Here is a 16764-nt window from a genome sequence, read left to right as displayed (position 1 = left end):
TTGCTTCATCATATCTTGGAACAGGCATTTGCTCTAAGAGAAACAGGAGTGGGAAGAGGCTTTTGCTCTAAGAGAAATAGGTTGTGAGAAAAAGGGTGGGAGCTCTTCCACATCTGTGCAATAGTGAAATGACGCATGAATGAGTGTCTCTCTTTCTGAGTTCTGTGCATTTGGAAGCCTCCAGATTGATTTGATTTATTATAGTCTACAAAACTCTGGTGTCAGCAACAACCCTCGCCACATGTCATCTACATTGTTATTAAAAATCAATTCTCCTGGGGGCGGGGAAGTGCTTCTGAGCGACAGTGTGCAATCTGTTAGTGTCATTTATTTATTATAAGGATTCCCAAGAGAACCTCAGTGAGAAATAATCAGTAAAAGCATTTCCAGGTTTCTTTCTAGAAAGGACACATAGCTCATTGTCTGTCTGGGTTTGATGTGCAGGTAAAGAGTCCCTTTCATGCATGAGCCACTCCTTTCCTAATTGTTTTGTTTGCCAGAAATTTGCTCTATCAATATTAAAAAGGGAAACTATCTTATCAATCAAAATACATGCCTAATTCTAAATTTAGTTATAGGTATTGCAGTGGGAGCCTTGTCCTGTAGCTCAGAGGCTGAGTTCCTCTTAACACATCTTCATATGTTAGTTTTTTAGGAGTATGCTTAAGTTTCTAAAAAAAAAACTTAATAGTGTGAGTGTACAAAGAGATGTTAGATAAGACTTGTTATGCAGGTACAATCATAACAATGTGTCTCCTTATTGTGTGTACACTTTGGACACATCCACATTTAATGTGGATTTAGCGCTGTGTGATCAAGCTGGAATAGATTCAACTAAGCCCGAGCCATTTAAGCTTTATGGGATCAAAACCAGCTATTTGAATTGGGCCCAGAAACTAATTGGCAGCCAGTGCGATCAGGCCAGGACTGGTTTTATATGCTTAAACCGTCTTACCCAAGAAAGCAACTTGGCTGTTGAATTTTGCACTAGCTGAAGTTTCCAAACCATCTTCAGAGGCAGCCCCACGTATAATGCAATGCAGTGATTGTTGTATTTGTTTGAACTGTTTGGAATACTCTCACAGTACAGTGCCTGTTTCAAACATTATTGAGCTAGAGTGTACCAATAATTATAATATTGATTGTGTTAAAATGGTATTAATAATGGACTACATTTGCTACAGCTCTTTACTCCTGACAGAATGGCCCACAGTTAAAAACAGAAACACAGAATCACAGGATAATATATTTATCTCTTGCTCTTCTTGTTAAGAATAAAGTCCAAAATGTTAAACTAATATCTGCTTAAAACAGTCCGCAAGAGAAAGCCAAAAAAAACCAAATGTATGTACATTCTGTGAATCAGCACAGAGATCATGTCACAGGATCATGTCGTTAAAGCTAATGTGTTCACACTTAACCATGTTTCAAGACAGTTTCAGTTAAGTGGTTCTCCCAGTTAACTCTAAGTTTGGTAAATGCAAATGCTGGCATAATGATTAATTGCTGTTGCACCTAACAGTTGAAATTTGTGCTGTAGAATGGAAGGTGCAGAGAGACAGTCTGTGATATCCTGTATCTTGGTTTGATATAATATTGACAATTGTTTTTACAATCCAATTGTCCATATTGTATCTGTAACAGATTTGTTGATTAGAAATTAGAAATGGTAAGTTTTCCTGATGAGACAAAGGTCTTGAAATAATTCCCCAGTTGGACAAAATCTCAGATATTTTTATATTATGGAATGAGTGGATGTCACCACAGACCTTAACTTCCTTTCTGAAAGTACGTGTTTGCCCCATAACTCCTCCTTTAGTATTCACTGTTATATGAAATTGTATCCCTTTGCCCTCTTATGCAAGGCTTGATGAAAGAGTTTACAATCTATGAGTGATTTTTCCCTTGGTTTAAATAAAAAAGCACCTTCCTCAAACCACCTTATCTTTAATTTGTGAAGGCAGCAAAATATGTTGTTTCCTAAGTTATGTATTGAATATGCCTCGAAAAGTGGTTAAAAACACCTGCACTTCTTAACATAATATTTGGTCGAGCTGCATTCTAACATTGTATTATTCCCTTCTCTCTTAGGACCCTTCATGGCAATGATATTTCCAGCGTTCCTGAAGGGTCTTTTAATGATCTTGTGTCACTTTCCCATCTGTAAGTACTGTTACCCTCAATAGAATAGTGACACTGTACAAATCATTTTGCTAAGTAGGATTTGCACAGCTATGTCACATTGCAGTTGCATTTATTCTTACCAGCACTGAGCAAATTTCGCCTTCAGAGCAAATCTGAAAACTAGCTACATTTGAAACATTAAGCAGTGACTGAGGCTAAACGACATTTTCACCAAGTTTTTAATACTTTAAAATACTGTGCACATTTTTATGCAAGATTTTAATGCCAAAATGTCAGCAGAATATGAAAGGGATGAATTTGTCTAAACTGATAGCGTAGGCAAATTTACATTGTTCTAAAATTTCTGGCTCAAGTAAATTAGATCGTCGGAATCACTACCATGATCATAGGGTTTGGGTCTTTGGAATAGACTTTTTAATGCAGTATTACATTATTTGTAATATCAGCTCTTAATTAGCTCCTTCATCCAACCTCTACTGCAAATAATGAGTGTAAAGCTTGAAAGCCTTATTTTGGAATAATATATTCAAGGTCATTTCATTATTTTAGTTTAGCAGAACCATGTTTTATTAGTAGGAGTATATATTACCACACATAGGCTCCTATCATAAATATGTTTGGGTTTGTTATAATGTATTTTAACTGTAAATATTATGGCCTCATGCTGAATTGTCCAACTTGGAAAACTGCACTTGCCTTTTTAAATGATTAGAAGCATTTGAATCTACCAGATCATAATTGTAGGCAGCCAAATGTAAAGCATGTACATTGCAACTTTTTATTATTGTTTGGTTTGATTTGAAACCCACCTCATCCAAAATGCTTTGGGCAGCTCACAATATATTAAATAATAAAACATTTTATTGTCATTCTAACTACCCTCATCCTACCTATTCCCTGGTCAGTAAAAGCCAACTGAACACAGCAAAACATCATACATTAAAAGCTTTGCTATACAGTGCTGCCTTCAGATGTCTACAGAAACTCATATAATTGACATCTGATGAGAGCTTTCCAAAGGGCGGGCACCACTACCAAGAAGGCCCTCTGCCTGGTTCTCTGTAACTTCACTTGTTACAATGACGGAACTGCCAAAAGGCCTCAGAGCTGAACCTCAGGGTCTGGACTTCAGTGTCTGTGGGAGGAGATGCTCATTTGGCTATACAGAGCCGAAGCCATTTAGGACTTTAAAGGTATTGTTCTGGGGGAGTCATTTAGAAATTTTACCTCTTTTTCTTGACTGGAACACACATTTACAGTATCTTAAGCCACCCCTTACTACAGCTCTTCTTCCTTTAGATGTCTCTTTGATCTCATTCTCCATCTCAAGATGTTTCTGAGCATTTGGGCAATTCATAAGTGTATGTTTGTGGAACTCCAGATACATGCTTGTTCAACAGCTCATATGTAGTATGCCAAATTATTTTTCTTATGTGAGAATTTATAAATGGGGTACATTTGTCCCCTTTCAGGAAAGATTGCTGTTCCATTTACTTAATGTTGATGGATGAACCCCTGCTGGTAGTTCAACTCATGAACTCTCAGCATGAATTTGTCTAGGGCAGAATTGTTTAATCAGTCATGTCTCTGGAATTACATTAACAACATTAGTGGAATTTCATCTGTCAGTATTCCATCCGCTTTCCCCCAAAAAACATTTTTTGAGCATGAACTCCATTTTAAGAAATTATTTTTGTTATCTCCAATGGAAAAAGTATCCATGTAGACTTAATTTTTGATCACTTTTGTATGTGTAAATAATTTCTTAACTTTCTCTCTAGGGGATGACCCCATCATAATGTTTTTCCTCTGCAGGAACTATAGCTAAGCACTCCTGTGGAGTAAAAACTTTGTTAGAACCAGCATAATGCCACTGGGATCATACCCCTTAACCTTTAGATCATTCTCCCAAAACATTCCACTTGAACTGCAAGAGTTTATTCAGAGTTTCTGAGTCTGATCAATTCAGAGTTTCAATAAAGTAAAATCTTAAGTGGTCTTACAATGAGGTTTTTGGTAGAAGGCATAGAAGAGTATTGTAAAGTATTGGTTAAGGCCAATATGTCCCCTACAGAGAGATGAAAGCCATTGTGCTTTACAGGATGAGTTGACTGACCAGGTAGTGGGATGGTGAGGAGCAGTAAGAAACAAAATAGAGAGAGCTTGTGAAGAATGAACATGTTTTCTCCCCCTACGGTCGTGTGTTTCTGGGACTTAGTCAGTATCTTCAGATCCTCTGAGAGATACTCATGATTGGACCATGCAGTGAAAGAGTTAATTGCCACCTCTCCTTCCTGAATAACACCAAGGTCTTACTTTTCCCAAACCATAATGGGTTCCTAATCCAGAGTTAGGGAGGGAGTTTTTATGATTCCCCCACTTGCTGTGGATGGACATGGTTCTGCTTCATCTGCATTCAAATTAGCAGTGACTCTGAGTATGGTGGGCTTCTTTCTATCAAACTGAATGTGGTCAGGGCTGCCTTTAAGGCAGGCTAGGTTCTGATCTCCAAGTGTGAGCTGTTAATTCTCAAGGATGATGCCTGCTACGTTTAGGATATTATTAGTTATTCAGTCTCCTCCACAGCAGAAAGATGGGAATTTGTGTTGAAGCTGTGGAGCAGTAGTGTACATGAGGAACGGTGGAAGAAAGAGAATTGATGCTTTGATGCTGAAACTGGCCAAATAACATATCAAGAGGCAGCATCAAGGATACAGATTAATGGCTGACCATCAGAAAGTGTTCTTTTAATCACATGTCCATAAAATGTTTTATTGTTTAAATATTTTGATAAAATGAGACAAATAGTTGTGTTGTTGTTGTTTAGTCGTTTAGTCGTGTCCGACTCTTCGTGACCCCATGGACCAGAGCACGCCAGGTTTAAAATAGTTTTAGGGATTCTCTGAACAACTATTGGTTATATATGCGCCTGTATTTTAACCCACCTTAGGGCACTTGGTACCAACCCTTTGCATTGTGACTGCAACCTGCGCTGGCTTTCTGAATGGGTGAAGGCAGGCTACAAAGAGCCAGGAATCGCACGATGCAGCAGTCCAGATGACATGACAGACAGGCTGTTGCTTACAACACCAACCCACCACTTTCAATGCAAAGGTAAGTATAAGTCCTTAGTGTGCAGTGTGCTCTGTTATATACCGGGCTTCTTACTGCATCATAGGAAGCTGCCTTACCCGGCTTTGGGAAGGTAGGATGAAGGCTCTAGGATGCTGATGACCCCTCACACCACTTTCTGAAAGTCTGTGTAGTATGGCTGGAAAGAATAAATAAATTGAGAGTGGGTTTCATCTGCTCTTCATCTATTTATTTCTTTTCTCCACACCACACAAAGCTGCAGTCGCTAAGTTAATTACGTATAAGTGCGAGTTACCTGTATTGTCTTTAGTTTAAATGCCCAAGGAAAATGGCAAAAAAATCCCTTCTAGATAAAACTGCTTCACCATGTTTTAACACGAAGAATTTGACTGCAAACATTTGGCTTTGGTTAAACATTTTCATCTCTCATGTGAAGGGTTTCACAAAGTTTTTGCTTTCTAAATTTTACTGATTAAACATTTTAATGCAAAATAAATTATCACTCATTATTGTTTGGCAGTGTATGACAAAGATATTACCAGCATTTTCGTTACTCATTAATGTAAAGCTCCTGAACCCCTCAGTCTTTGAAATCCTCTTGTTTCCATATTGGCAAACATGCATAGCTATAGGCTGCCTCCATAGCCATCACTTTTGCAGATAGACACAATAGATTGTAGTTGCATCCAGTGAAGAAGTTTCCTGCCTTTCAAACAGTTTGCTAAGATAAAAGTGTCACATGTATTTTCATAATTGCACAGTTCTCTATGTAATAAACTATGAGGCTTCCTTCTATATGTGGAAAAATGTGTGAGGTCTGTTTGTGTTTGTTTTAATGTATTTTTATGCTTTTAATTACTGTTTACATTTGTAGACTTTTTCAACTACCATGGGGAGTTAAAGAAACAAAAAGGTTTCAAGTTGAAAGGGAACCACTTACCACCTGTAAATAGAAAACATGACATTCAACTATTTTGCTTCAAAATTGAAAAATAGAAAAATAAATGTCAGGCTTAATAACAAGATATGCTATACACCCTTGTAGCTTTTCTGCCCATCTTACTTTGCTGCCATACTATTGCTAAGCTGTAAGAACCATAGAAGGTCTCTTACTCTTCCTATGATGCAGAGAAAGGCATACAGTAATCTATATTCCATTTTGAGAGTGGTGGCTCTGCTCTCTAAATAAGCAATATATTTGATTGCAGTTGTGGTAACCCACATTGAGCTGAAGGGGCAGAACTCTAAACACCTTAAAGGATCTTAGATTTCAGATCAGGAGATAAGTTTCTGTTGTGGCAGCTTCCAAGTCTAATTTCCCTAAACTATAAGCTCTGGGCTGAAGGGAAGCAAGTAGCAAACCAAATACTTCCTATCAGTGTAAGAGACATCAGGCCCCCTGAAAGCTTGTACCTCTGCATTGCTATCATGCTAGGAGAGTTCCATGGTAGCAGCAAAGAGGACAAAACACATACAAGTTTTGGTCTTTCAATTTTTGGGTTCACCACCACTACCTTTTAATAGTGTTTAAACTAATAATTATCAGCACACCTAAGGAGTTCCCTCCCTTATCTGGTGGTCCATTTTTCTACCCTACAGACTGGACCACCCACTATTGTTAAAGAGTTACAGATAGGTAGCCGTGTTGGTCTGCCATAGTCAAAACAAACAAACAAAAATTTCTTCCAGTAGCACCTTAAAGACCAACTAAGTTAGTTCTTGGTATGAGCTTTCGTGTGCATGCACACTTCTGCACACGAAAGCTCATACCAAGAACTAACTTAGTTGGTCTTTAAGGTGCTACTGGAAGGAATTTTTTTTTTGTTTGTTTTGACTATTGTTAAAGAGGTTTGTGTCAAAGATCCAGCTGATCCGTAAGAACAGGTCCTTCTCTACTGTCCTTTGCCTTGTCTTCCTTACTGTAAAAAATTATGTCAATAAAAATCAATGTTCCTTACATAAACTGTACACACACATTTTTCAGTTGTGCTTTTGTTTCTTTTTAGGAGTTGCTGATATCAGTATTGTATCCAAGTGTAACCCTTGCCTATCCAATCCATGCAAAAATAATGGGACTTGCAGCAATGACCCACTGGATTTTTATCGATGTACTTGCCCGTTCGGCTACAAGGTATGATAACAGCTGGGCCACACCTCTCAGTGGAAATTTAATTTGCCTTTTTACTACTTAAATAATGCAGTGCAGCAGTGGGGATGGTGTTTATGATGAACAACCTCGGCTAGCGATGCATAGGTGGCAGAAATTAGTATGGGTTATTAATTTGGAGCATCTGATTTTTTGGGATGAGTATTTTTTTGGGATGAGCCCCAGCTGGGCTCCCTTTTAAATGCTATAGTGCCCAGCTGGGGAAACTGCTGTCCAGATGTCGGGTAATGTTAACACATTTCATAACTTTTCCATTTCATACCGTCTTGAGATTTTGAAGACATTATGTGTGTGTACATACTACTGTTGCATCTCTATGGGCCGTATTCAGATAATATGGAGTAGAAGAGCAACTAGTACTAGAGACATGGGAGAAAGAGAGTAGAAGCCTTCTACAACCCTCAAGAAAACCCCTACATTGTTGCCACATATTTTTTTTACAGGAGTGACATTTGACAAATTCAAATGTGAACCATATGAAAAGATAATTCTTTTTGTACCAAGCTGTTCTTCTAGAGTGTCATGCTAATTCAGTAACAATACCTTGCTTCCTTCTCACCAACCAGCACCAAACACGTCTGTCCATCTGGAAGCTATTTCCTTTACCTTGATAAATTGTATTGAGTCTGCCCTTTCAGCATTTGTTATTCCTTGTTTGATGTCGATGTGAAGAAAATCTTGTGTGGAGGAGTGCGTTGCTACATCAGTTAGATGGCAGGACCCCTAATCCAAGAATGGTTGTGCAAGAGAGCTGAAAGAGTTTAATTGATTCTTCAGTCAGGCAACTCAAAAAGTATTTCCTTATCTGGAACACAGAAGATGTAGCAAGTCTTCAGCTGCATGTGTTGCTTCAGATGAAAGTAGTCACAAATGAAGCTGGAGTGTTGAATTAATTGGGTAGAATTCAGTGGATAAAGTCTTAGACATGGAACTTGGGGACCAATTGTAGCTAAATTAGAGTAGCTTTCCCCAGTCTGGTGCCATCCAGAAGCTTTGAACTTTGATCATCCTTCACCATTGGCCATGCTGGCTGGAGCTGATGGAAGTTGGAGTCCAAAGCATCTGGAAGTCACTGGGTTGGTGGAAGGCCGGCTTAAGAGGATATCTACATGGACATTTATATTCCTTGATGAGCACTGTAGTGCGTCACCAGACATAAAAGAAGCACTCCCAAAAAGTAGATCAATATTAATTGAATGAACTTCCGTAAGCAATGGATCATAAAGTTGGTGTAATACAACTTTTTAACTCTTTCTACCATGTAAATGAGTGGGAAACCAGAGTAAAACTCTGCTTAGACTTGATAGGAGTTGGATGTGTTGAAGTCTCAAAGTCCATGGCTGTGCTGAGGACTTGCAAAAATTGTAAACATACGAAGCTGCATTATACTGGAACAGACAATTGGTCCATCTAGCTCAGTATTGTTTACTCTGGCTGGCAAGTGGCTCTCCAAGACCTTAGGCACGGGTTTTCCCCAGCCCCACCGCTTGAGATTTAGAGATGCCAAGAAATTGACCCTAGGACATTTATGTATGCAAGATGTGTGCTTAATCTCTTCTGAAGTTTGATACCCTTCTCCATCTACTCTAAAACACCTTGTGCATCTAAAGTGCCACACAGACATGGTCATCCATTCAAACACATCTCGGGGAGGGGGTGTCCAAAGAGCCCCTTGGGCATGTCCATGTTGTTCTGTACCCTCACTAAGTTTTTCCCTATTTACTTTTCTTCAATTTCAGCTCCTTGTGTCAGAGGCCATTCTTGAACTTAATCTGGTTTTCAGGAGTGGCTTTTCAGATGGTATAAGAGGGTTGTTTATGAAAGGGGGGGTTCAAAAATACCTCTATGAGGCCATTTTCATATTTACCAAAATATTGATATGTTTTGGAAACTAATAAAAACCATTTATGCTGTAGTATTGAGAGAAATTTAAAATAAAATGGATATAGTTGTGTTCAAACAGGAAATCAGATGCATTTGAATTATGTCAGTCATGTCAAGTAGTGGTGTAGAATGCTGATTGTACCACTTCTTCCTTCTAAGGTTAGCAATGCAGCCACTGGGCAATAAGTGGCTATTGTAAGATCCCCAGGTATTATTTATTATTACAACTTATACTTTATCTTTGGGAGAGTCAAGATGCCAATCAATGACTTTATGCTTTCTTTATATCTGTAACTGAATTTGTTTGCTTGTAAGAAATTCATAGCTCAAGGGGAACTACTCCCAATTATGGGTGAGACAGAGAAGTCGTGTGAGAGCTCTCGTGTCTCCCTTGTGAGATGTACTCTAGCTCCACACCTTTCTTAGGTGGTTGAAATTGCATACAAAGCACATTCCCGAAACATCAGATTCAAAGCACTGCTGCTCTTATAAGCAATGCAGCCATTTAACAATGAACTCAATTTCCCTGATGCACTCTGTCACATTCTTGCATTTGCCCAGCAAAGGTTTCAGAATGTTATCTTTAGCAAGATCTTATCAAATCCAAGCCCGCTTTTTGTCCTCAGTAGATTGGTGATGAAATGTGTGAAAATGTGGCAGCATAAACTGGATGAAATGCTTGCCCTGATAGAACAATCACCTTAGTATGATGTCAGTTTCCTCCCATCATTTTATGCCAACAAGCATTAGTGAAGCAAAATCTATATATTTATGTACAGTACTGTCAAGCCATGTGTATAACAAGGGTGGGGAACATCACACCCAGGGGCTGGGGCTGGGGCTGGAGGTGCCTTCCAGGCCTCTCTATCTGACTCTTGGGTGTCTTCCCAAGCCACACAACCTCACCAACCCTGCTTTCTACCCCACCTTAAGTGTTTTTGCCTAGCTGGAATGTGTCCTTTGATAATATTTATCACTTATTTGCATGGAGGACCGAGAGAAGTGTGTTAGTGCGTGCAGAATCTAGACTACTGTATCTTCACCACTCACTTCATTTTGCCTCTGGCTGTGCCTATCATTGAGATGTAGCCACCGGAAGGTGGCCCTTGAACTGGGGAAAGTTCCCTGTTCTTGGTGCAAAGTTTAACACTGCTTAATGCTGGAGAAATCAGATAAAACATTTCTAGCTAAGATATAATCAGCCTTTTATCTTCCTTTGAAGTTATGCTTTAAAGATACAACATTGAAAGTATCTGAAGAGCAAAGAAATTTAAGCTTTATCTGGTGTTGTATGCAAAATGCAGTCTCCTTGACTTGCTTTTAAAATTTATTTATTCATTAATTTAGTGTAGGTTGTTGCAGGTGTCCTTTTGTGCATATTAGTGAGCATAAATGACACATTTGATTACATCTGCAAACATGCCAATCTGACAACAGTTTAATAAGCTTTGATTCCACAAGGATAGTTAGGTGACCACTAAGCAAATCAGCTTGACAGAGGTGTTTGTCAACTGAAAGTTTGCTTTTAGGTATAAACCAGGGGTCAGCAAACTTTTTCAGCAGGGGGGCAGTCCACTGTCCCTCAGACCTTGTGGGGGGCCGTACTGTATTTTGAAAAAATATATATGAACGAATTCCTATGCCCCACAAATAACCCAGAGATGCATTTTAAATCAAAGCACACATTCTACTCATGTAAAAACACCAGGCAGGCCGCACAAATAACCCAGAGATGCATTTAAAATAAAAGCACACATTCTCCTCATGTAAAAACACGCTGATTCCTGGACCATCCACGGGCCAGATTTAGAAGGTGATTGGGCCGGATCCAGCCCCTGGCCTTAGTTTGCGTACCCATGGTATAAACACTAACTTGCTTGGTATTTTTAATGAATTAACTCTGCTACAAAGATAAAAGTCAATAGTATATAATGCTGCTTTGCTGAGATGTTGTTTAAGTTACAAACATTATGTATCTTGCCTTATGTCTCATATATATTCATTTCTTATTGCTTATGTTTGATATTTTACAAGTGCATTACTACATAGGAAGCAACTATCTCTAGGTGATAAAATAACTATATTTCCGATTCCCCCTTGACTATTTCTTCTTCTCTTCTCAAAACCCTACTTTAAGGAAAATGCTTTCAGTGAATAGGACTGGATGATCTCTTTCTGAAGTTTGCATCCTTTGTGTCTCTCAATGAGAAAATGCAGGCAAGGGAGATGAGAATCAGCATCTGCATCAAAGATAAAATAGGACTAACCATTTTACATGGACTTTTTGTTGTTGTTGTTGTTAGGGTCGAGACTGCAGTACTCCTATTAATGCCTGTATTCAGAATCCCTGCCAGAATGGAGGCACTTGCCATCTTACAGACAATGGATTCAGGTAACTGAAAGCAAATTGTGTTAAAACAAAGATAGTGGATAATGCAACTTACCTGTCATTATTGTGAAACAGAAAAGGCTATCATACAAAAACGTCCATAAGATAAAATTGTGTTAAGTCATTGTGGCGATCACACAGGGCCCCCGGACGTTTGACGGTCTCTTGGCCCTGTGCCACCACTGTGATTGCTTTATTCGCTGCCACCACCCCGTTTCTCACAGGGACACACGGAGTCCAGACAGTTGTTAACATTAACAAATAATCAAGTTTATTTTTAAATGCAGGAACAAGCGTATAGTTTCAGTTAATTTTTCTCTTGTCAGTTTCTTAATCTTAGTTCCTAACAACTCCAAACTGATTATTCCAACTATCTATCTTCTATCTTCAACCTAACAATTCCTCTCACTCTCTCACAATGCAACTCGAACAACCCACTGCCTATTCCTCCCTCTTCCTTCTCCAAATCCCAAACCTCAACTAACTTTCAAAACCTCCCACTCTAACTTTTACTCCCCCCTTGCATTCTCACTGGCCAATCACATCACAGTCATTTTAACATAACAGTCATTCCTTATGACCCATCTAGGAGGCAAACGCCACAGTCATGAACCAAGTAAACCTAAGCATTTTGTTCCATTGTTTTGAATGGGTGTGTTAAGCACATACTTAACTCTCCCATTCAAAACAGTTGGAATCACAATACTTAACTTTCAGCTGGATCATCACCTCAGTTTGATTTTACTGTGACATATTTTCCTTTAAAATGGGCTACCTTGTTATGACAGACTATGTTAGGTTCTTGTTATGGAAAGTGTTTGAACTGGAGATGCTGGTGAAACTCATTTGTCAAAGTTTTTGATAAAAGTTATGGGGACTAAGAATATGTGATTTAAAGAAAAGGGAGACATTAGGCACCACAACCTCATCATAGTGTGGATTAAAATCTGATGCAGTTGACACCAGTGGTGTTCTAGAGCGGGGGGTGTTCTCCCTTTGGAGCCTAGCACATTGCACTGCAGTGTACAAGACAAAAGGATGCCATTGCCATTTTGGGCAAGCTGTTTCCCCCCAAGAACTATTTAAAGAGAAAGGGTTTGGAAATTAGGGGACAGGTGGGTGGGAGCTCCGAGGGCCTTCTGGCGGTTCCCTCACTGCGAGAAGTGAAATTACAGGGAACCAGGGAGAGGGCTTTCTCGGTAGTGGCACCCAGCCTGTGGAACGCCCTCCCATCAGATGTCAAAGGAATAAACAACTATCTGATGTTTAGAAGACATCTGAAGGCAGCCCTATATCGGGAAATGTTTAATGTCCGATGTTTTACAATTTTTTATATGTGCTGTAAGCCACCTAGAGTGGAATTTGACATCACTAAATTCTGAACTTACTGGCACTGATTTTTTTTGTTTTATTTCAATTCACTGTGTAGATTCTGCTGGCAGAAGCAGAATTGCCTTCCTAAAACCCTTGTGTGTCAAGATGAGAGACTATTATCTCTCCCGTGCAAAAGAGAAGGCCCCCTTGGAACTTTCTGTTGTGTGGCCTGTGAAAGAAATTATATATTCTATTCACTCCCCCTCTCACCTCCCAGAGAAACATATAAATATATAAGCTCAGCTGCCAAACTTGTCAAATCTTTGCTCTTGTAGAGGGGATTTTAAGCCAAAGTGTTTCTCCATATGAAATGCCAAGTGATTTAACTCCCAAGTTCCTGTAGTCACAGACAAGAAAATTATCTTTTGAGTAATGGGAAGGTGGTGACATAAGCCAGGAAATTCACCCTGTTAGGACTGAAACTCCATCCTCACACCCTTCCTCATCCTGCTGTTTGTAGGTAACGTAAGGGGCCTAAACAGCAGGTGATCCCACTACTCCTATCTACTGTTATAACATGCTGCCACAACAGTGTCAGCAAAGGGCATGGGATAAAATGAAACACTGAATCAAAATCAAATTCAGGTTTTTAACAGTAAACAGTTTACTCTAAAGTTGTATTTTTCTTCATGTAAATTCCTGGTTTAAGGAACAGCAAACAAAGCTATATGTACTCATTTCACTGTTTTTATTTGCTTCCTCCAGGAGCAACGGTTGATATTTCTGATATTGTTTCTGATATTGTTCTGATCCCACTGGTACATATTTTAACAGTTACATTTTTAGAACGTGTTTTTGTGTTCAGGGCTGTAGGGATTTATCCCAGCATTGCATTCTGAGATACGGGTGACAATAATATCTAAAATTAATTAAAATTAATAAATAGATCAGAATAAATACTGATTTCCAGCTAATATCCACTTATACACTTCTGTGTCAAAAGTTGCCCAGTGAGAAATAAGTGCCACAAATATCAGGAAGATGCTATATTAGTACCATGCTGTTTTTACTAAGAATGAATACAAACCTACCTTCATACCAGCCCTTCATCATTGCTGAAGCCTTAAGAGTATCAGATAAAATCAAACTGCAGAAAAGCATTTTTATGTACTGTTGATATGAATGGGAAAGGTTTAAGCATGTGTTTAACTAATCCATTGAGATATATGTTACTCACAAATATTTAATTTTAGTTGGAACTTGCCTACTGTGATGAAGTCTATATAGCTGCTGTGCTGAGTGTATGTTCTTTCTTCAGCTGAAGTGCACCAATGTGCTTTGCATTATTCCAATAATACAAAGTTCACTTAAGTTTTTTTTTAACTTAACTAATAGATTTTGCAGTGTTAATGTTCCGCAGTTGATGGATGAGTTCGGTGTTTATGGGCTATTGAGTCTGTCCAGTTGATATGCAGGTGTGTGTAGTTCTTTAGCCAAAGGGCTCTAAAACATTTGCTGTTTTGAACACAACAGCTGATTTGTAAACTGCAGTACATCTGGCCAGCATTCATCTCATTCAAATACTAAATCACTTGATAGAGCATGCTAATATAGTACATTTAATATAGCCGGCCATCTCAAGTTCTGTTAAGATAAAAAAAATAAAAATTTATGTTAAAATAAAAATTCTACTAAGATAAAAATATTTTAAAAGTTTATCATTAAGTTCTGTGCTGTTCTGTGCTAGACTGAGATGCATGTTTCTTAGTGAAAATACAACATTCATCTGCACCTCAAAGGGTTTAGAGTTTGGCCCAATGAATATGTTTGAAAAGTTCATGCCTACTACAACTTAAACAAAGAGATTGTGTGGTTCCCATTCAGTAGGGGAAATGTGTAAAGAATCTTCAGCCAATTACACTATGGTAACAGAAATACCCTTTCTGGGAAGGAATATGCAGCCATAGTAATTGGTCCTTATTGTGGCTTATGTAGTCAGCAGCTTCCTGAAACCTCCCACTCTAAAGCCTTGTACACACAACTCCATTTTGCCACTATAATTTATGTTATAAATTTCCATAACAACAAAAAAACAAAACACCTGCATCTTTCAAAAAATTCAAACCCCACCAACACGGTGATGTTGTGTAAGCTCGGACTCTATGGATTGGTAGCCCAATCAATAAAATATAGTACTGCATGATCCAGCTGCTATAACTTTGTAGAACATATAATCACATCCAGGAATTGGGGAGAGAATATCTCTTCCTTAATCTGAGTTGTTAATACAGCAGTACCTCGGGTTAAAGGCGCTTCAGGTTACAGACGCTTCAGGTTACAGACTTTGCTAACCCAGAAATAGTACCAGGTTAAGAACTTTACTTCAGGATGAGAACAGAATTCACACAGCGGCGGGAGGCCCCATTAGCTAAAGTGGTACCTCAGGTTAAGAACAGTTTCAGGTTAAGAACGTACCTCCAGAACAAATTAAGTTCTTAACCTGAGGTACTACCGTATGGCATATATACAGGCCTCCAATCTCTTAATTCAGGCAAGGCCAAACTTGGCCCTCCAGCTGTTTTGGGACTACAACTTCCATCATCCCTAGCTAACAGGACCAGTGGTCAGGGCTGGTGAGAATTGTAGTCCCAAAACAGCTGGAGGGCCAAGTTTGGCCATGCCTGTTTTAATTCCTAACCTCTACTCTAATCAAGTTTCCAACCTCTCTGACTACACATTCAGATTTGATTAATCTTTATGTTTTCTCTGGCAGTTATTTTTCCGTAGCTTATGCTTGCATATGAAATGAAACGTGTCCCTGAGTCTTTTCAGTTAGTTTAAGGCAAATCATGTTTGCCCTCCCTGAAGTCTTAGTGTGTCACACAGAAAGAAATGAGTGGTATGTGTTTAATGCAGTGTAGTCCTCTTGCTTGAGATGCCAGTCAGAACAGACATAATTTTCGCAGTAGCTCTCCCAGCTACATCATTTATTTATTTGATTATTGACACAGACATCATGAAGGAGCTAGACACATTTAAGTGGCAAAGGAATTCCACAGGCATGGGGCCACAACTGAAAAGGTCCTTTCCTAAAGCCTTGTGCTGTGTCTTTTAGGCTGTATTGGGACCACCAGGAAAGCCTCATCTGTACATCTCAAGGCTCGGGCAGGTATATATGGGAGCAGGACTTTTAGCACCAAGCCAACCAGATTAACTTTTAAAATGGGGATTACCGGTAAATGCATTCAATCCACTGCCCCATCACCCCCATGGCCACTACATTTTGCATCAATTGCCATTTCCAAAAGCACATTACAATACTACATCTGGAACAAAAAATTGTATAGATTAATGGCTATCTTTAAGGAATAATTTATACTATACTTAGGTCCTATCCAAAAATTCACTTATCCTCACATTAAAAATTATGCCCAAACCTTGCTATATGCTCTGCAGATTCACTTATCCAATCAAATGGCTTCCTTACTTCCTTGTTTTGCTGGCCATCAGCAGCCATTTCTGGGCAGAAACAATGGAAGGAGGAGGGGAACGAGACTGAATGAATCAAAGAGTAGGAGTGTTGAGACAAATCAGTTTTTTACTTTGTCTTTCTTTTGCTGATTGGCTGCAGCCATTGAAAAACAGGGAGAGAGATTCAAAAAATCCTAGATTAGAAATATATCCATAGGAAATAATGCTAACCATGGACTCGTTATGTGAACAGTTTCCATGGAACATACTGTGTTCAGAAAGCAGGACCTGCTTGTATTAT

The 16764-nt window shown here is 38.9% G+C and overlaps 1 protein-coding gene across 2 annotated transcripts in view; it reads left to right on the top strand.

Moving 5' to 3' along the window:
* Positions 1-16764, top strand: part of SLIT3 (slit guidance ligand 3) — a 405171-nt gene that overhangs the window by 322508 nt on the left and 65899 nt on the right. For both annotated transcript variants that reach the window (XM_053376507.1, XM_053376506.1), the window contains exons 24-27: positions 2092-2163; positions 5096-5259; positions 7245-7369; positions 11593-11681. In XM_053376507.1, coding sequence (XP_053232482.1) covers positions 2092-2163; positions 5096-5259; positions 7245-7369; positions 11593-11681 — 450 coding nt within the window. The remainder of the gene's footprint in view (positions 1-2091; positions 2164-5095; positions 5260-7244; positions 7370-11592; positions 11682-16764) is intronic.

This window comes from Podarcis raffonei, chromosome 2 (genome assembly GCF_027172205.1).
Source record: "Podarcis raffonei isolate rPodRaf1 chromosome 2, rPodRaf1.pri, whole genome shotgun sequence".
Taxonomy (NCBI): Eukaryota; Metazoa; Chordata; class Lepidosauria; order Squamata; family Lacertidae; genus Podarcis; species Podarcis raffonei.
Note: the sequence above shows the minus strand (reverse complement) of the source record. Positions and strands in the feature narration are given on the sequence as shown.